Source organism: Chrysemys picta, chromosome 11 (assembly GCF_011386835.1).
Source record: "Chrysemys picta bellii isolate R12L10 chromosome 11, ASM1138683v2, whole genome shotgun sequence".
In the NCBI taxonomy this organism is placed as follows: Eukaryota; Metazoa; Chordata; order Testudines; family Emydidae; genus Chrysemys; species Chrysemys picta.
The window spans coordinates 860,906-879,380 of NC_088801.1; the positions used below are offsets into that span (position 1 = coordinate 860,906).

At 50.5% G+C, this 18,475-nt stretch overlaps 1 protein-coding gene across 6 annotated transcripts in view; it reads left to right on the top strand.

Annotated features, from left to right (window-relative positions):
• The window catches only part of SLC4A3 (solute carrier family 4 member 3), a 70,230-nt gene that overhangs the window by 34,271 nt on the left and 17,484 nt on the right, over positions 1 to 18,475 (top strand). For 5 of the 6 annotated variants that reach the window (XM_065561323.1, XM_065561322.1, XM_065561324.1 and 2 more), the window contains 4 exons: positions 1,318 to 1,453; positions 2,606 to 2,786; positions 7,428 to 7,527; positions 16,909 to 17,093. In XM_065561323.1, coding sequence (XP_065417395.1) covers positions 1,318 to 1,453; positions 2,606 to 2,786; positions 7,428 to 7,527; positions 16,909 to 17,093 — 602 coding nt within the window. The remainder of the gene's footprint in view (positions 1 to 1,317; positions 1,454 to 2,605; positions 2,787 to 7,427; positions 7,528 to 16,908; positions 17,094 to 18,475) is intronic. The other variant, XM_065561325.1, reaches the window with a different exon arrangement.

The window sequence follows — 18,475 nt, forward strand, 5'->3', positions numbered from 1 at the left end:
GGTCATCGAGTCTAGCCCCCTGCCTTCACTAGCAGGACCAAGTACTGATTTTGCCCCAGATCCCCAAGTGGCCCCTCAAGGATTGAACTCACAACCCTGGGTTTAGCAGACCTATGCTCAAACCATTGAGCTATCCCTCCCACCCCCCATTTGGGCAAAGGCCTGAGGGGTCTGTGTGACACGCTAGCAGCTCCCGTATAGCTCGTCCACCAGCGAGTTGCAGTTGAATGGAAGCGTGTGGATGAGTGTGCGGGAGGAGTGACTGATGGGTGAGGGGGTGAGTGGCACGGGTGTATGAGAGTGTTAGGGTGTCTGGTGCCTGGGCATGAGTGTGAGGGGTGACCAGAGTGAGTGTGTTACAGGTAGTTCAAACAACCCCCTCCTGGGGTCCAGTCCCCTCAAGTGCATGCTGACCTCTAGCCCCCAACTCCAGTTCGGTCTCTGTCTCCCGAGAATCCAAAATAACACACAGTCTCAGAAAAACAGAACATGAACTGACAGTCTTCATCCCAGCCCCACCTCTCTGAGGACCGTCTTTCTGCTTCCCAGCACCTCCTGCCTGGAGTTTGGCCTTCTCCACAAGCCTTTGCAGTGCTGACTCAGGGTCTACAGACATAACTGCAGTTTCTTGGGCTTTCCTGTCCCCTGCCACTTCCTTCTTCCTTTGTACTGGAGTTATCTGACTGCTCTCAGGGGGATCATCCGGTAGTCAGGGCTGGCTTACTCCAGCCCATGGGGCAAGCCCTCCCGTTACAATGAGTGTGAGGGGTCAGTCGATTGTGTACGTGGTGGGGGTGAGCAGTGCACACGTGTGAGTGCGAGGGGAGAACGGTGTGTTCGTGGGTGAGGGCTGTGTGGTGCACATCTAGCTAGCTCCGGTTACAACAGCAGCAAAGCCGTGGGCACTCTGGCTAGCCGCTCGCATACGTACCCAGGTACACACAGCCTGCACTGCCATTGCTTCGCTGCAATTGTTCTTCAGGCTAGGTAGCTCAAAGCTAGCCTGGGTATGTCTGCAGCGCTGCAGTCTGCCCTCTGACTGCAGTGCAGACAAACCCTGAGCGTGCGATGTGGGTGAACGGTGGTGAGGGGCAGAGGCACATGCTGGGGGTGGGGGAGTGTGAGAAGGTGGCTGATGCTGGCGTGTGTTTGACTGGACATAGGGGAAGTGCCAGGTCCCGTGGCCTCACTGATCCCTGCCTAAAGGCAGTGCTGGTGCTTGCTCTCTCCCAGCTGGCAACACTAGTATCTGGGGGGGGTCTGTGGGGATGCTGGAGGTGGGCACCCTGACCAGCTGTCTCCCCCTCCCTCGCCCAGGTGCTGTGTTGCTGGACCTGGAGCAAACCACCCTTCCTGGCATCGCTCACCTCGTGGTGGAGACCATGATTATCTCCGACCAGATCAAAGGGGAGGACAGAGCCAACGTGCTGCGTGCCCTTCTGCTCAAGCACAGGTAGGCGGTCAGGAGCTGGGGACTGCGTGAGGGGGCAGCGGGGGTGAGGAGGGGATGCAGGAGTGATGGAGAAACTCGAGGTGCAGAGATGGAAGCAGGACCAGAGGCGAGAGGCTCAGGGAGCCGGGGCAGTAGAGGGAACAGAAAGGGAAGGGGTGGAGTACACAACCTGAATTCAGAATAGGGCCTGGCCCTGATGGCGGGTGATGAAGTGGAGGAAACAGAGCCTCTGAGGGAGTGATGGAGGAGAAGACAGGGAGTGTTCATTAGAGCAGGGCCATGCTGATGGGGAGCAGGGAGAGATCAGAGCCTGAGGGCAGAGGGGGAGCAGGGAGGAGTCACAGCTGGGGGTACAAGGGAAGCAGGGCCATGCTGAGGGGGAGAGGGACTGGGGGTGTCATAGCCTGGGGCAGAGGGAGCAGGGCCGTGGTGTGGGGTGGGGGAATTGGGAGGGGAGCAGAGCCTCAGGGGAGGCAATGGAAGAGCTAGCGAAGGGCCCTCGGGATGGGACTCCTGAGAGGTCGCCAGGGGAAGGCAAATAGAGAGGGAAGGGAGGCAGGAGAGTGAACAGAGACAAGGCCTGTGCCCGTGGTGAGGAAACGGTCCCTAAGGGAAAGCAAGGTGGAGACTGTGGGGCCAAGATGATGATGAGGTATAAGGGCTCTAGCGGGGCAGTGAGGGGGGTGTGGGGTGGAGCGAGCAGAGAGGAGCGTCCCGAAGTGATTGGAGCAGATCAGAGATCAGTTGCTTTATTCTTGGTTCTTGCAAAGGGAGCGTAGGGCACAAGTGCCCTGCCCTAGCCAAGTGCCATTAACTGCATTCAGAGGAGTTCAGTCCCTGTGTTCATTTGGATCCAGGCTGGTGTCTCCCAGCACCACCTGCTCCCCCAGTGGGCCTGGGCCCTATCTAGACGAGAGGAATCTCTGAGTGGGGAATTCACACGTCTCCTGCCCAGCCACAGCTGGGTTGTGGGATGAATTATTCGTGCCTGCTCAGTATTGGGCTTCCCAAACTGCAAGTGCCAGCTGAGTGCAGCCCATGAAGCTGCTGCGGGAGTGTCCCAGCCTCCTGCTTTTGAAAGGACGCCGAAGGGCAGCGACTGTCCCATTGACTCCCACTCGCACTTTTGAAAGCTGCTGGTGTCCTTTCCAGCCACCCCAATGATGAGAAGGAGGGGTTCTTCCCCCGAAACCACTCCAGCTCCAGTATGAATTCGATAGTGGGGAACCACCATCACAACCACAACCACACGGCCGACACGTGCGTGCCCCTGATGGGTGAGGAGCGCATCGAGATGCTGGACCCCAGAGCCCAGGACTCGGAGTGCAAAGAGGTGAGGGAAGGGGGACTTGCAAGTTTTTGCTTTGCCCTTGCCCTGCCTCCCCCAGCCCTGCCATGGAGCTGTTTGGGGCGGGGACCAGGGGGTGCCACCCAGCACCCTTTGGGGGCTAGATACTCACCACTGAAAAAAGCAGAAGCCTAGAGTGAGACTTTCAAACCCATCTCTAGGCATTTGAATAAGTGGCCTGATCGCCACAAGAGCTAAGCGCCTGGCAGCTCCCACTGAATCGGCAGCAGTTGCAGGCAACCAGCACTTCGAATCCAGGTCACTTACTGAGGTGCCTAAATATGGATTTAGGAACCTAATTTTAGACTCCCATTTTTGATAAATCTTGGCCTTAATTTATGGTGTGAGTGACAGCTCCCCTGGCAGCCCTATGTCTGGGACCATTCCCCTAGACAGTGCAGTGCTGCTGCCCTCATTCAAGGGCTGGCTGGCTGCTGCATCACCTCTGCGTCTGCCTGCCTCTCTGTCTCTCGTTGGTGCTAATGATGAGCGAGAGACTGGTGAGGATGCTGAAGGGGAGCCGGGTGAAGACAAGGGTAAAGGAATGGAACTGGTGCAGGGAAAGTCTGGAGCCAGCTCCTTCTGGGGGGTGAGGGACGATATGCCACAACAGCAGAGGAGGAAATAACTGACCTGTGGCACCAGGCCTTGTTTTAGATCTTGTCAGTCATAGAATCATAGAAGATCAGGGTTGGAAGGGACCTCAGGAGGTCATCTAGTCCAACCCCCTGCTCAAAGCAGGACCAACACCAACTAAATCATCCCAGCCAGGGCTTTGTCAAGCCGGGCCTTAAAAACCTCTAAGGAAGGAGATTCCATCACCTCCCTAGGTAACCCATTCCAGTGCTTCACCACCCTCCTAGTGAAATAGTGTTTCCTAATATCCAACCTAGACCTCCCCTACTGCAACTTGAGACCATTGCTCCTTGTTCTGTCATCTGCCACCACTGAGAACAGCCGAGCTCCATCCTCTTTGGAACCCCCCTTCAGGTAGTTGAAAGCAACTATCAAATCCCCCCTCATTCTTCTCTTCTGGAGACTAAACAATCCCAGTTCCCTCAGACTCTCCTCATAAGTCATGTGCTCCAGACCCCTAATCATTTTTGTTGCCCTCCGCTGGACTCTTTCCAATTTTTCCACATCCTTCTTGTAGTGTGGGGCTCAAAACTGGACACAGTACTCCAGATGAGGCCTCACCAATGTCGAATAAAGGGGAACGATCACATTCCTCGATCTGCTGGCAATGCCCCTACTTATACAGCCCAAAATGCCATTAGCCTTCTTAGCAACAAGAGCACACTGTTGACTCATATCCAGCTTCTCGTCCACTGTGACCCCTAGGTCCTTTTCAGCAGAACTGCTACCTAGCCATTCGGTCCCTAGTCTGTAGCAGTGCATAGGATTCTTCCGTCCTAAGAGCAGGACTCTGCACTTGTCCTTGTTGAACCTCATCAGGTTTTTTTTGGCCCAATCCTCTAATTTGTCTAGGTCCCTCTGTATCCGATCCCTACCCTCCAATGTATCTACCACGCCTCCCAGTTTAGTGTCATCTGCAAACTTGCTGAGAGTGCAGTCCACACCATCCTCCAGATCATTAATAAAGAGATTAAACAAAACCGGCCCCAGGACCGACCCTTGGGGCACTCCGCTTGAAACCGGCTGCCAACTAGACATGGAGCCATTGATCACTACCCGTTGAGCCCGACGATCTAGCCAGCTTTCTATCCACCTTACAGTCCATTCATCCAGCCCATACTTCTTTAACTTGCCGGCAAGAATACTGTGGGAGACCATATCAAAAGCTTTGCTCAAGTCAAGGAACAACACATCTACTGCTTTCCCCTCATCCGCAGAGCCAGTTATCTCATCATAGAAGGCAATTAGGTTAGTCAGGCACGACTTCCCCTTGATGGATCCATGCTGACTGTTCCTGATCACTTTCCTCTCCTCTAAGTGTTTCATAATTGATTCCTTGAGGACCTGCTCCATGATTTTTCCAGGGACTGAGGTGAGGCTGACTGGCCTGTAGTTCCCCGGATCCTCCTCCTTCCCTTTTTTAAAGATGGGCACTACATTAGCCTTTTTCCAGTCATCCGGGACCTCCCCTGATCGCCATGAGTTTTCAAAGATGATGGCCAATGGCTCCGCAATCACATCTGCCAACTCGTTTAGCACCCTCGGATGCAGCGCATCCGGCCCCAGGGATTTATGCTCATCCAGTTTTTCTAAATAGTCCCGAACCACTTGTTTCTCCACAGAGGGCTGGTCACCTCCTCCCCATACTGTGCTGCCCAGTCTAGCAGTGTGGGAGCTGACCTTGTTTGTGAAGACAGAGGCAAAACAAGCATTGAGTACATTAGCTTTTTCCACATCCTCTGTCACTAGGTTGCCTCTCTCATTCAGTAAGGGGCCCACACTTTCCTTGACTTTCTTCTTGTTGCTAACATACCTGAAGAAACCCTTCTTGTTACTCTTAACATCTCTTGCTAGCTGCAACTCCAAGTGCGATTTGGCCTTCCTGATTTCACTCTTGCATGCCTGAGCAATATTTTTATACTCCTCCCTGGTCATTTGTCCAATCTTCCACTTCTTGTAAGCTTCTTTTTTGCGTTTAAGGTCAGCAAGGATTTCACTGTTAAGCCAAGCTGGTCACCTTCCATATTTACTATTCTTTCCACACGTCGGGATGGTTTGTTCCTGCAACCGCAATAAGGATTCTTTAAAATAAAGCCAGTTCTCCTGGACCCCTTTGCTCTTCATGTTATTCTCCCAGGGGATCCTGCCCATCTGTTCCCTGAGGGAGTCAAAGTCTGCTTTTCTGAAGTCCAGGGTCCGTATTCTGCTGCTCTCCTTTCTTCCTTGTGTCAGGATCCTGAACTCGACCATCTCATGGTCACTGCCTCCCAGGTTCCCATCCACTTTTGCTTCCCCTACTAATTCTTCCCTGTTTGTGAGCAGCAGGTCAAGAAAAGCTCTGCCCCTAGTTGGTTCCTCCAGCACTTGCAACAGGAAATTGTCCCCTACACTTTCCAAAAACTTCCTGGATTGTCTGTGCACCACTGTATTGCTCTCCCAGCAGATATCAGGGTGATTAAAGTCCCCCATGAGAACCAGGGTCTTTGATCTAGTAACTTCTGTTAGTTGCCGGAAGAAAGCCTCATCCACCTCATCCCCCTGGTCTGGTGGTCTATAGCAGACTCCGACCACGATATCACCCTTGTTGCTCACGCTTCTCAACTTTATCCAGAGACTCTCAGGTTTTTCTGCAGTTTCATACCGGAGCTCTGAGCAGTCATACTCCTCTCTTACATACAACGCAACTCCCCCATCTTTTCTGCCCTGCCTGTCCTTCCTGAACAGTTTATATCACACAGTCCTCTGTGTGATTAGAAGGGGAGAGTGGGGGGGTGGGAGCGATTGCTCAGAGACTGTGCTTGTCACCTGGAGAAGTTTTTAATCAGCAGCCTATGCCCAGATGTCCAGAGACAGGAGAACAACTTTACTGGACCCAAGTGTTCCTGCTGGTTTGATGTATCCACATGTCATCTCCTGTCTTAGATTGTGAGCTCCATGGGGAAGGGACCTTCCCTTTGTGCCAGGCGCTGTACACATGCATAACAACAGGACCCAGGTCCATGGCTGAGACCCCTAGACATGGCTGCAGTACACAAATATACTACTCAGCCTCTGCCCTTCCCAGCACCTTCTGCCCACAGATTTCAAAGTGCTTTATAAACATTAATGAGTGAACCCCTCCGGGTCTAAGTGTAAGTGCTGACATGCTGTGCAGGGTCGGGGATTGGCCCAGGTGTAAATGGCGCCCTGCAGCACATGGGGGGTGGGGAGGGGGCACTCGGACGCAGGTGAAATGGTGGCGCAGAGAGAGTTGAGCCCAGATGTAAATGGTGAGGGGCAGCTGGGGGAGTCAGGCCCAGTGTAAATGGTGAAATGTGGGGCAGGGGATCAGGCCCAAGAGTAAATGGCAACACATGAGGGGGTGGGGAATTAGATTCAGGTGCAAATGGCGACATGCAGCACTGAGTGGGGAAGGGGAGGAGTCTGACCCAGTGTCAATGGTGAGGCAGGGGGCTGGGTGGGGGAGGGGAGGAGTTGGCCCGGTGAGGCAGGGGGCTGGGTGGGGGAGGGGAGGAGTTGGCCCGGTGAGGCAGGGGGTTGGGTGGGGGAGGGGAGGAGTTGGCCCGGTGAGGCAGGGGGCTGGGTGGGGGAGGGGAGGAGTCTGACCCAGTGTCAATGGTGATGCAGGGGGCTGGGTGGGGGAGGGGAGGAGTTGGCCCGGTGAGGCAGGGGGCTGGGTGGGGGAGGGGAGGAGTTGGCCCGGTGATGCAGGGGGTTGGGTGGGGGAGGGGAGGAGTTGGCCCGGTGAGGCAGGGGGCTGGGTGGGGGAGGGGAGGAGAGGAGTTAGGCCCGGTGATGCAGTGACTGTCCCATTGACTCCCACTAGCACTTTTGAAAGCTGCTGGTCCTTTCCAGCCACCCCAATGATGAGAAGGGGGAGGAGCCGGGTCCGGTGATGCAGGGGGCTGGGTGAGGGAGGGAAGGGGAGAGGAGGAGTCGGGCCTGGGAGTCCAGTCCTCACCTGTGCATGTTTCTTTCTGACTGGGATAGAAAAATCTGCATCTCCATAGTTCCGAGGGGCATCGCGGCAAATATCTGAAACTGATGGAGAAGATTCCTGAAGATGCTGAGGCATCCGTGGTCCTCGTGGGTAAGAAGTGCCGGTCAGAACCCCGCTGGGGAGGCCCAGTTCAGAGCCCAGGCGGGGCCCAGCCAGACACATGCGCTTACCTGCCAGGAGTATTTGGATGTCAATCCCTGTTATCCAAACTTTAAGGCGGGAAGGAGCCACTTTCCAAGCCCTGGGAACCTCCCTCTAATAGCCCCTTCTTACCTCTTCCTGCTGTCATCTTACGGGGGACTTGGTGGCTTTTGGGGGTATCCTTCAGGCTCCAAAAGCCTCTCTGCTACAGTCAGCTTGCCAGGCCATGCCCTGAGTGGGGACAGCATGTCCCTGGACCTTCCCCAGGAAGAGCTGCTCCCAGCTTGGATGGTGGGGAGTGGAGTGGGGACTAAGAGTCAGGCAAATGTTTGGCCCTGCCCATCTCAACCCCCTTCTGGGAGGGAGGAATATTGAGTGGGGATCCTTCATTGAACGTTTCAGAACCTTGTCAAGCATTGGATTCACTTTCCGGTGACACTTCAGTGTGGTGCATTTTCCAAATTGTTTTGCCCATCTCTGCTTAAAGCCACACGCTCAGGCCAGTTTCAGAGCCTAGATAAGCAGGCTGGGTAAAGGCCCTGAGCCTCACCGGTGGAATTTGGTATGAACCTTGCAGTGCTGTGTGAGTTGTGGTATGAGAAGCTGCCCAGTAGCCAGTGGAATGACACTTCCCCAGGCACTTGGGCTGGCTAAGAAAGGGTCAGGATGGCCTTTTGCTGGCTGTGTGGACCTCACAGTGGAGACAGTTCAGATACATTCTTCCTTCTCACAAGGAGACTCTAGAGCAAGGGAGGGGCCAGCTCCCATCCTAACCCTTTCTGCAGACTCCTTAATTCAAGAATTTTGGTGGGGAAGAAATGGGTCAGAAGGTGTCATTGGAACTGGCTTCAGAGGAAACTGTTGAAAGTGGAGGTGTCCCTGAGCATGGGGACGTAGGAAAAGGGGTGAGCAGGGAGGTGGAAAAATAAAAGAGGACACACAATTATTTAGGTTAATCAAGACTAGAAGAGACTGTGAGGAACTACTAGGAATAAAAAAAGCAATTGATAGCCAATGAAAGGAAGGGGAAGTGGATACCAAGTAATGTAAATTAGGAGTTATGAAGTGCAGAACATTGATTCAGGTATTTTTAAGGATATCAGGAATGAAAGAAATCCTAGCAATGGTATAGGCCCATTGCTAGCTGGAGATGTAAAATTGCTAATAATGATGCAGAGAAAGCAGAAGTATTTCTGTTCTGTATTTGGAAAGAAGCGGGATGATGTACTCGTAGCATATGGAGACGATGAAGTACTTTCTGGTCCATTAGTAACCAAGGGGACAATGTTAAACAATATCTACTGGGGATAAACATTTTTAAATCAGCCGGCCTGGATAACTTGAACCAGGGAGACCGAAGACTTTAGCAAAGCTTTTGATATGGTCTCCCACAGTATTCTTGCCAGCAAGTTAAAAAAGTATGGATTGGATGAATGGACTAGAAGGTGGATAGAAAGCTGGCTAGATTGTCAGGCTCAATGGGTAGTGATCAACGGTTCGATGTCTAGCTGGCAGCCGGTATCAAGTGGGTCGGTCCTGGTGCCAGTTTTGTTCAACATCTTCCTTAATGATCTGGATGATGGGATGGATTGCATCCTCAGCAAGTTCACGGATGATACTAAGCTGGGGGGAGAGGTAGATATGCTGGAAGGTAGGGGTAGGGTCCAGAGTGATCTAGACAAAGTGGAGGATTGGGCCAAAAGAAATCTGATGAGGTTCAACAAGGACAAGTGCAGAGTCCTGCACTTAGGACAGAAGAATCCCATGCACCGCTACAGGCTGGGGACCCACTGGCTAAGCAGCAGTTCTGCAGAAAAGGACCCGGGGGTTACAGTGGATGAGAAGCTGGATATGAGTCAGCAGTGTGCCCTTGTTGCCAAGAAGGCTAACTGCATATTGGGCTGCATTAGTAGGAGCATTGCCAGCAGATCAAGGGAAATGATTATTCTCCTCTATTCGGCACTGGTGAGGCCACATCTGGAGTATTGCGTCCAGTTGTGGGCCCCCCCACTACAGAAAGGATGTGTACAAATTGGAGAGAGTCCAGCGGAGGGCAATGAAAATGATCGGGGACTAGGGCACATAACTTACAAGGAGAGGCTGAGGGAACTGGGCTTGTTTAGTCTGCAGAAGAGAAGAATGAGGGGGGATTTGATAGCAGCCTTCAACTACCTGAAAGTGGGTTCCAAAGAGGATGGAGCTCAGCTGTTCTCAGTGGTGGCAGATGACAGAACAAGGAGCAATGGTCTCAAGTTGCAGTGGGGGAGGTCTAGGTTGGATATTGGGGAACACTATTTCACTAGGAGGGTGGTGAAGCACTGGAATGGGTTACCTAGGGAGGTGGTGGAATCTCCTTCCTTAGAGGTTTTAAGGTCAGGCTTGACAAAGCCCTGGCTGGGATGATTTAGTTGGTGTTGGTCCTGCTTTGAGCAGGAGGTTGGACTAGATACCTCCTGAGGTCTCTTCCAAGCCTCATCTTCTATTATTCTAAAAGAATCAGCTGAGGAGATCGCTGGCCTGGTGCTGTTAATTATTAGTAAATCCTGGAATAACAGAGAAATTCCAGAATGGTGGAAGAATGCTAATGTGCTAGTATTCAAAAAGTGCAAAGGGGATCACAGGGATAATTGTAGGCTAGTTAGCTTGACATCGGTCCCAGATAACGTAATGGAGAAGCTGGTGTGGGATTCAATTAATAACAAATTAAAGGATTGGAAAATAATTAATACTAGTCATCACTGCTTATGGAGAATGGTCTTGCCAAACAATTCTTTGATGAGATTACAAGTTTGGCTGATAAAGATAACTGCCTAGATGTATGTTTGACTTAATATTGCACAACATTCTGATTAAAAAAGGACACTGTATCAGTGGCGATTGATTGATTGATTGGCGATCCCTCAATTCAAGGATGATCTCTACCACGGATTTACATATGGGTCCTGAGGTGACTCAGGAGTCCGATCCCGGAACCGCAAATCCGCCTGTAGTAGGTACAGACATTTTGTGGCGGGTCAGCTGCCTGCTGGGAGAAAGTTATTTCTTTTTCCTTCCTCCTCTCCCTCTTTTCAGCTTCGAGGGCAAGGCGCTTCTCCTCGACGCGGGCCACTGTCTGATGGAGGATAGGGTGCCGTTGGGGGCGGTTGGTGGCTGACTCTTCCCAGCTTGTGATATCCATATCAATTTTCTTAAGATGCGCTTTCAGCGTGTCTTCGTAGAATTTCCTATGACCACCATGGGATCTCTGATCACCATGGGCTTTAGCCTTGAGTTGCTTGTATGACTCTTTCTTCTGCTGGTGTGATATGTTGTTTTGCCAAGTGCGATGAGCTTTTCTTTTCTGGGCAAGCAGACTCTGAATCTCAGCATCATTCTCATCATACCAATCTTGGTGATGGCGGGTGACATAGCGAATGGACTCAGCACATGCCGAGAGAATGGCAGTCTTTAATCCCTTCCAGAGATTTTCATTATGATCATCAATTGTAGGCATAGCGGTCCCCTCTTTGGGGACCATCACCTTGTTGTGATGAAGGGGCTTGCGTGTTCCAATGATCCTTAGAGCTAAGTTGTCAGGAGCTTCATGTTCCTGGTAGGGTTTCTCAAGGTGAACAGGCCTAAGGGGAGGTCCCAGACAAAGCAGGTCCATCCCCCAAGTCCTTAATGATGGATCAGGTGGAAGAGGGTCCTCTGATCTCAACGGCTGTGAAAGCAGATGAAGGCTGCAGCAAGTGGAGATCTCCAGTCATCTTGGACTTTCTTTGCCACTGGGTGTCAAAACTCCAACTTGTCATGATCATGTGGTCACTGTAGGTGCACCAGCTTCCCCACATTAAAAGAAATGCGCAGGCTTCTACCATAGGAAATAATATTTTTCCAACCTTCCAAGCCCTGCGGCGAGGGACTAGTGGTGATGAGGACAGGATTAGTGAATCTGACAGTCCCTAGCCACGAATCTGCATGTAGGCGGTGGTAGTTAGATGTTCGTCTGGCACCTGGACTGAGACGGGTGCAGTTCAGCAGCTACTATCGCAACTGAGCAGTCCTCTTTAGGATCCCCTCTTGTCAAGGCTGCTTCCCCACTCTGGAACTTTGAGTGCAGGAAGTGGGGGTCCATAAGGATTCTAAAAATTAATACTGGCCACTTCAGGCTAGAATTAAACTCCCAAGGTTGCAGCTTTTCTTTGACCTTGGATGGGTAGATGCTGCCACCAACCAAGTTCAAAAAACCCCCCTTTGAAAATCCAGGAAGGAGCACTTGGGAATTCCTTCCTGTGGGGTACTCTCAAGGCCCTACACCACCCCCTCTGGGGAAGAGCTGAGAAATAAACTGGCAAGGTTCCCTCCCCACGCTGAACTCTGGGGTACAGATGTGGGGACCTGCATGAAAGACCCCATAAGCTTATTTCTACCAGCTTAGGTTAAAACTTTCCCAAGGCACAAATCCTTTCCTTGTCCTTGGACAGTAGTGTTGCCACCACCAAGTGATTTAGACAAAGATTCAGGAAAAGGGCCACTTGGAGTCCCTGTTTCCCCCAAAATATTCCCCCACGCCCCTTCAACTCCTTTCCTGGGGAGGCTTGAGGATAATATCCTCACCAATTGGTAGAATGTGAGCACAGACCAAACCCCTGGGTTTTTAGGACACTGAAAATCAATCACGTTCTTAAAAGAAGAATTTTATTTAAAAAAAAAAAAAAAGTAAAAGAATCACACCTTCAAAATCAGGATGGAAGGTAACTTTACAGGGTAAATACAAAGATTTAAAACACAGAGGATTCACATCTAGGCTTAGCTTCAAAGTTACAAAAAACAGGAATAAAACTCTCTCTTAGCATAGGGAAAATTCACAAGCTAAAACAAAAGATAATCTAACACATTTCCTTGCCTTTACTTACAATTTTTGTAATCTTAGATGCTCATTTCAGGTAGGTTTGTAGGAGATGTTTTTTTCCTGCCTGGTCCCTCTCTCGCCCAGGGAGAGAACAAACAAAGAGAGCACAAACAACCCCACCCCCCCCAATTTGAAAGTTTCTTATTGGTCCTTTTGGTCAGGTGCCAACCAGGTTATTTGAGCTTCTTAACCCCTTACAGGTAAAGGAGGGATTTTATGCTACCCTTAGCTGTATGTTTATGACCGAAACAAAATCAGCTGTTGCCACCAGCTAATTAAACAACGTGCACAAACTTCTTAGGACACAAAAATCCAGTCTTGTTCTTTAAAAAGGTACTTTTTATTAAAAATAAAAAGAGAGAAAATACATCTAAAACCTCAGACTATTGCTAGAATTTAAAAAGAACCACTTATAAGGATTAAGCATCAAAATAACTTCCTTGAGGTCCAGCTTAAAGGTTACAAGCAAAACAAAAGCACCTGGGGTTAGCACAGAGGAGTCCACATGCCATAAAGAAATAAAAGAGATAAACCTAATTGTGTCTTCCTAGACATTTCCTGATCTACTTACATATCTGCGGTTTCAAATGAGTAGTTTCTAGGGATGATTTGATGATTTTTCATACCTGGCTCAAAGCTTCTAAATTAGCTGTTACCACTCAGGAAAGAGATCTTGGAGTCATTGTGGATAGTTTCATAGATTCATAGATTCTAGGACTGGAAGGGACCTCGAGAGGTCATCGAGTCCAGTGCCCTGCCCGCATGGACAGTTCTCTGAAAACATCCATTCAATGTGCAGCGGCAGTCAAAAAAGCAAACAGAATGTTAGGAATCATTAAGAAAGGGATAGATAATAAGACAGAAAATATCATATTGCCTCTTTATAAATCCATGGTACGCCCACATCTTGAATACTGCGTGTAGATGTGGTCGCCCCATCTCAAAAAAGATATATTGGACTTGGAAGAGGTTCAGAAGAGGGCAACAAAAATGATTAGGGGTATGGAATGGCTTCCGTATGAGCAGAGATTAATAAGACTGGGACTTTTCAGCTTGGAAAAGATGACTTGGGGGGAATATGATTGATGACTATAAAATTATGACTGGTGTGGAGAAAGTAAATAAGGAAGGGTTATTTACTCCTCCTCCTAACACAAAAACTAGGGGTCACCAAATTAAATTAATAGGCAGCAGGTTTAAAACAAACAAAAGGAAGTATTTCTCCACACAATGCGCAGTCAATCTGTGGAACTCCTTGCCAGGGGATGTTGTGAAGGCCAAGACTATAACAGGGTTCAAAAAAGAACTAGATAAATTCATGGAGGAAAGGTCCTTCAATGGCTATTAGCCAGGCTGGGCAGGGATGGTGTCCCTAGCCTCTGTTTGCCAGAAGCTGGGAATGGGTGACGGGATGGATCACTTGATGATTCTCTGTTCTGTTCATTCCCTCTGGGGCACCTGGCATTGGCCACTGTCGGAAGACAGGATACTGAGCTAGATGGATGTTTGGTCTGACCCAGTATGGCTGTTCTTATGCCTTGGTGAGTCGCGTATTCCCCAAAAATGCGCTCACTGCAGCATTCTGAAGGCCAGATGGGCACTGCTACTGAAACTCTCTGATTAACAGTGCAGGGACACACCGACACCTGAGTTGTAGCACTCACAGAGACACACATCTCAAAGAACCTGTTACGTTACTGCACAGGGTGAGTAACCTTCTCTTACAGTGACAGACTGAGGGCTTGTCTAAACTGAGAGTTAGTGCACAGAAAGCTGGGATGTAAATATACAGCACAGTAGCTTGTTGTGCACTAACTGTCTGTGTGGATTCTGCTACTGTGCACTAGAAGTTCCGTCGTGCTCTTTGATCTAATGCTGGACAGGAGACCAAAGCACGCGACAGGACTGTTCGTGCATGGCAGAAGGGTGCATGGCCAGTTAGTGCTGTGGCAAGGAAGTGCCACACACTAACTGTCCGTATAGGACAAGCCCCTAAAGGGCTCGGTCTGTTCACCTTGTCAAAAAGAGATGGCAAGGTGCCTTGACTCCAGTATCTAAATATCTTCCAGGGGAGACAATACGGGACATTAAAGGGCTCTTTAATCTAGTGGAAAAAGGCACACAAACATTTACGGCGGAAGTTGAAGCCGGACAAATTCACATTAGAAATAGTTTTTTACAGTGAGAGTAATTAACCCTTGAAACAAACTCCTAAGTGAAGTGGTGGATTCTCCAACTCTTGATGGCTTCAGATCCAGACTGGAGGCCTTTCTGGAAGGGATACTTTAGCCAAACACAAGTTATTGGGTTAAAAAGAGGGGGAAACTGGGTGAGATTCTCTGACCTGTGCTCCACAGGTGGTCAGAGCAGGTGATCTAATGGTTCCTTCTGGTCTTAAACTCTATGAATCTGGGAGGTTATTTTGAGGAGAGCTGTATCTTAGGAGCCAACTGAACAAATGGCCCTAAATGTACACCACAATCTGTACCCCAGGCCCTCAACTGGCATACTAAGGGCTTGTCTACACACTGCTTTTGTACCGTTTTAACTTTATCAGTTTGAAACTTGTTAAAGTGGTACAACCCTTCGTGTGGAGGCAGACTGTTATAAAGGTCCATCAGTGACTATTAGTCAGGATAGTCAGGAATGCAACCCCATGTTCTGAGTCTCCCTGACAGGGTACTGGGCTAGATGGACCTTTGGTCTGACCCAGTCTGGACATTCTTATGTTCTTAAATCTTTATACTGTTATAGCTTCTTGCTGTGAATGTGGGGACTGTAAATTCAAGGCACCTTTCTACCAGTTGATCTGTGTCCACACTAAGGATCATGCTGATTTAGCTCTTTTGATAAAGAATCGCATCCCTAACCAAAATAGTGAAATAGGTACAAACACTTTGTGTCCATGTCGTGGATCCGCAGGATCGGTGCTACACCCCAGCTTTGGAAGGGGCTCTAGGAGGAACCCGTCAGTGGGCCAGACCCCCAACGGGTCTCACTCTTCCTCCAGGGGAAGCCACGCAGCTTCACTGCCTCCTAAGACTGAACCTCTGGGCCGTCAGCGCCCCTGCTCCACCCCGTGAGCTCCTCCCACAGCGACAGACCCTGAGGGAGACTTGTCCATTCTTCAGGGACTAATGCACTTCACCCAGCATCTGCAGGGACACTCCCAGCACAGAAGAGTCGGGTATTTGTTAACTGGACACAGCACGGGAAGGCCTTTGGGTAGCCTAGAGAACTGAAGGCTAAAGCACAGTCCATCCTGGTTAAACCAGAGCCCAGCCCAGCTGTAGCAATCCCCTTGGTTCAAGCTCTGTCCGTCCCTCCATCTGACCTCCTTTGTCAGACTCCAGGTGAGAGCCCCCGCTTCCTTCCAGCAGCCAGCTCTGATCCCCCACCTCACATCTCCCCCGGCCTTTGTTCTCCAGCTGGGGGATTTTGCTCAGCCTTTCTGCTGAGAGGTGGGGAAATCTGTATCCCTCTGGGACATTGGCTGCTAGGTGTCACTGTCCTGGGGACTGGATTTGCCATTGTCTTCTCCAATGCTCCATTGCTATGGGGACCGGACCAGACCCAGATAGCTCGGTGACACCCACACCAACGTCTCCTGGCCTGCTCTGAGAGGCCTTTTCCACCCACTGGGTAATAACACAGCACATAGGGGAAACTGAGGCACATACTGGACTCATAAAAATATTACAGAACAGTCTCACTTCGTCACAGTAGACCAGGGCTACGTTTCAAGCCTGTTTGAATGTGCCGGTTAATTTTATAGCACTTTAAAAAATGGACTGCTTGTTGGCTTTCACTAGCTGAGATAAACTCATGTCAGTCCCTTGTTGATCCTGCCTCTATTTTTTCCCTATCTGCAGGGCAAAAATACACGATAAGGGAGCCAGCAAATTTTTAAATGAGGTAATTTTGGTGGGGCTGCATCTTAGGAACCTCCTGACCAACTGATCCCAATCTGGCATCACTAACTGTACCGGGATCCTCCGCTGGCACCATAACGTTCAGACCAATCTCCGTGTGCATGTGGATTGTGGAGCACTTTGAAAACTTGGCTGTAAACAGAAATCTCTGCAAGGGCTGCCTCATACTACATTTCCAGCCCCATCCGAAGGTTTATGTCAGGAGCGTTGTCAAAGCCGAGAAAAGAGACTTTATTTGTATTTTCAGTGACCTCTGAGATTCAGGTTTATGTTTCAATTCCCTCAAGCTGTGGGGTGTGAGGTATGTCTCTGTCAACATGTTACCAGGGCATGTCCTGGCAGAGGTGCAGGGAGGTCATATGCCTCAGTGAGAGAGGTGCCATGCGGCATGTGCCCAGGGGATCCCTTCTCCATGCCAGTGCTGCTCTGGGGCTGCAGTCTCTGTTACCTGGGACTCCTGACTTCTGCCATGACCTTGTGGTTTTGTTCTTTGCCTCCTGGTAGGCTGTGTGCAGTTCCTTGAACAGCCCACTATGGCTTTTGTCCGGCTGAATGAGGCTGTCTTCCTGGAATCTGTCCTGGAGGTCCCAATTCCGGTCAGGTTCATCTTTGTCCTGCTGGGACCCAGTCAGGCCAACGTCGATTACCACGAAATTGGACGGTCCATTTCTACCCTCATGTCTGACAAGGTGAGGCGCTGGGTGTGCATTCCTGCTAGAGCATGGGGAATGGTGGTATGGTGGGACAGAGGTCAGACACAGGACAGGAAAGCTGCAGAGACGCTGCACCAAGTCCCTTCTGGACAGGGGTTAGGGACAGGGAGCGCTGGGGGGCACAGGTCTTATCAGAGAAGCCAAGCCTGGGACAGGGAGGATGGCCCAGTACAAAAGAAAATCTTTTTCACTAGGAGGGTGGTGAAGCACTGCAATGGGTTACCTATGGAGGTGGTGGAATCTCCTTCCTTAGAGGTGTTTAAGACCCGGTTTGACAAAGTCCTGGCTGGGATGATTTAGTTGGGGATTGGTCCTGCTTTTGAGCAGGGGGTTGGACTAGATGACTTCCTGAGGTCCCTTCCAACCCTGATATTCTATGATTCTGTGAAAGAGAAAGACCAGGACAGACATCAGTCTGGGCCATCCTCCCTGTCCTAAAGTGCTAAATTGGGAGGTGAACACAAAAGGAGAGATCCCCAGAACCTTCATTCCAAGGGCAGGAGTGAAGGGGTCCTCAGAGGCTGGCAGAGGAGAAGAGGTCATTGTGCTCAGTTTGTGTGTACTTCCAACATCCAGCGCAAGGCAGGAGGGAGAGTGAAATGGCAGAGGAAGAATGAGAGGAGGGTTGATGCTTTTGTGTGTCAGTGCCCAATGCCTGGCACAGGGAACACGGACATCAAGAGCTAGAAGTGATAGTGACTGTTGCAGATTATTGTCTAACCGTAGATTCCAAGGACTGAATAACGTGGCAGTGAAACTCATTCTCTGACAAGGAATGACAAAGGAGAGACAATTATAGGCGCCTGCTACAGACATCCAGGGTTGGAGGAGAGTGAGAATGAAACATTCCTGGACTAGCTTTCAGCGTCCTCTTGGCTGCAGGAGATTGTACATAGGAAACTTTATATCCCCAGCTGTTTGCTGGGTAACAAACCCAGCCAGATCGGCGTCAGCACAGAGACTCCTAGGCTGCATGGAGTGCAGCTTCACGATCCAGACGTCAGGAGTCCATCCAAAGAAGCCTGGGGGATCTGCTGGTTATTGCTCAAGAGGGACTGATTGGGACTGAGAGATTAAGAGGGAAACTTGAGTGATTGGAGGGAGTTTGGCCGAATGCCCTGCGCTCGGCACTAGACTGTTCATGCAGGGCAGCTGGCTCCTTGGCTTCTGAGGGCTCTCAGCTGAAAGACACCACAGAGTGAGGTGCATGGGCCTGATGGGCCGAGCCCTGGACTGGGAACCGGGAGCCGTAATGTTCTAACCCTGGCTCTGCACTCACTTTCCGGGTGGCTCTGGGCTGTCCAGTTCCCTCTCCCTCCACTTCTCTGCCAGTGACCTGGGGAGGATGGTAGTGACCT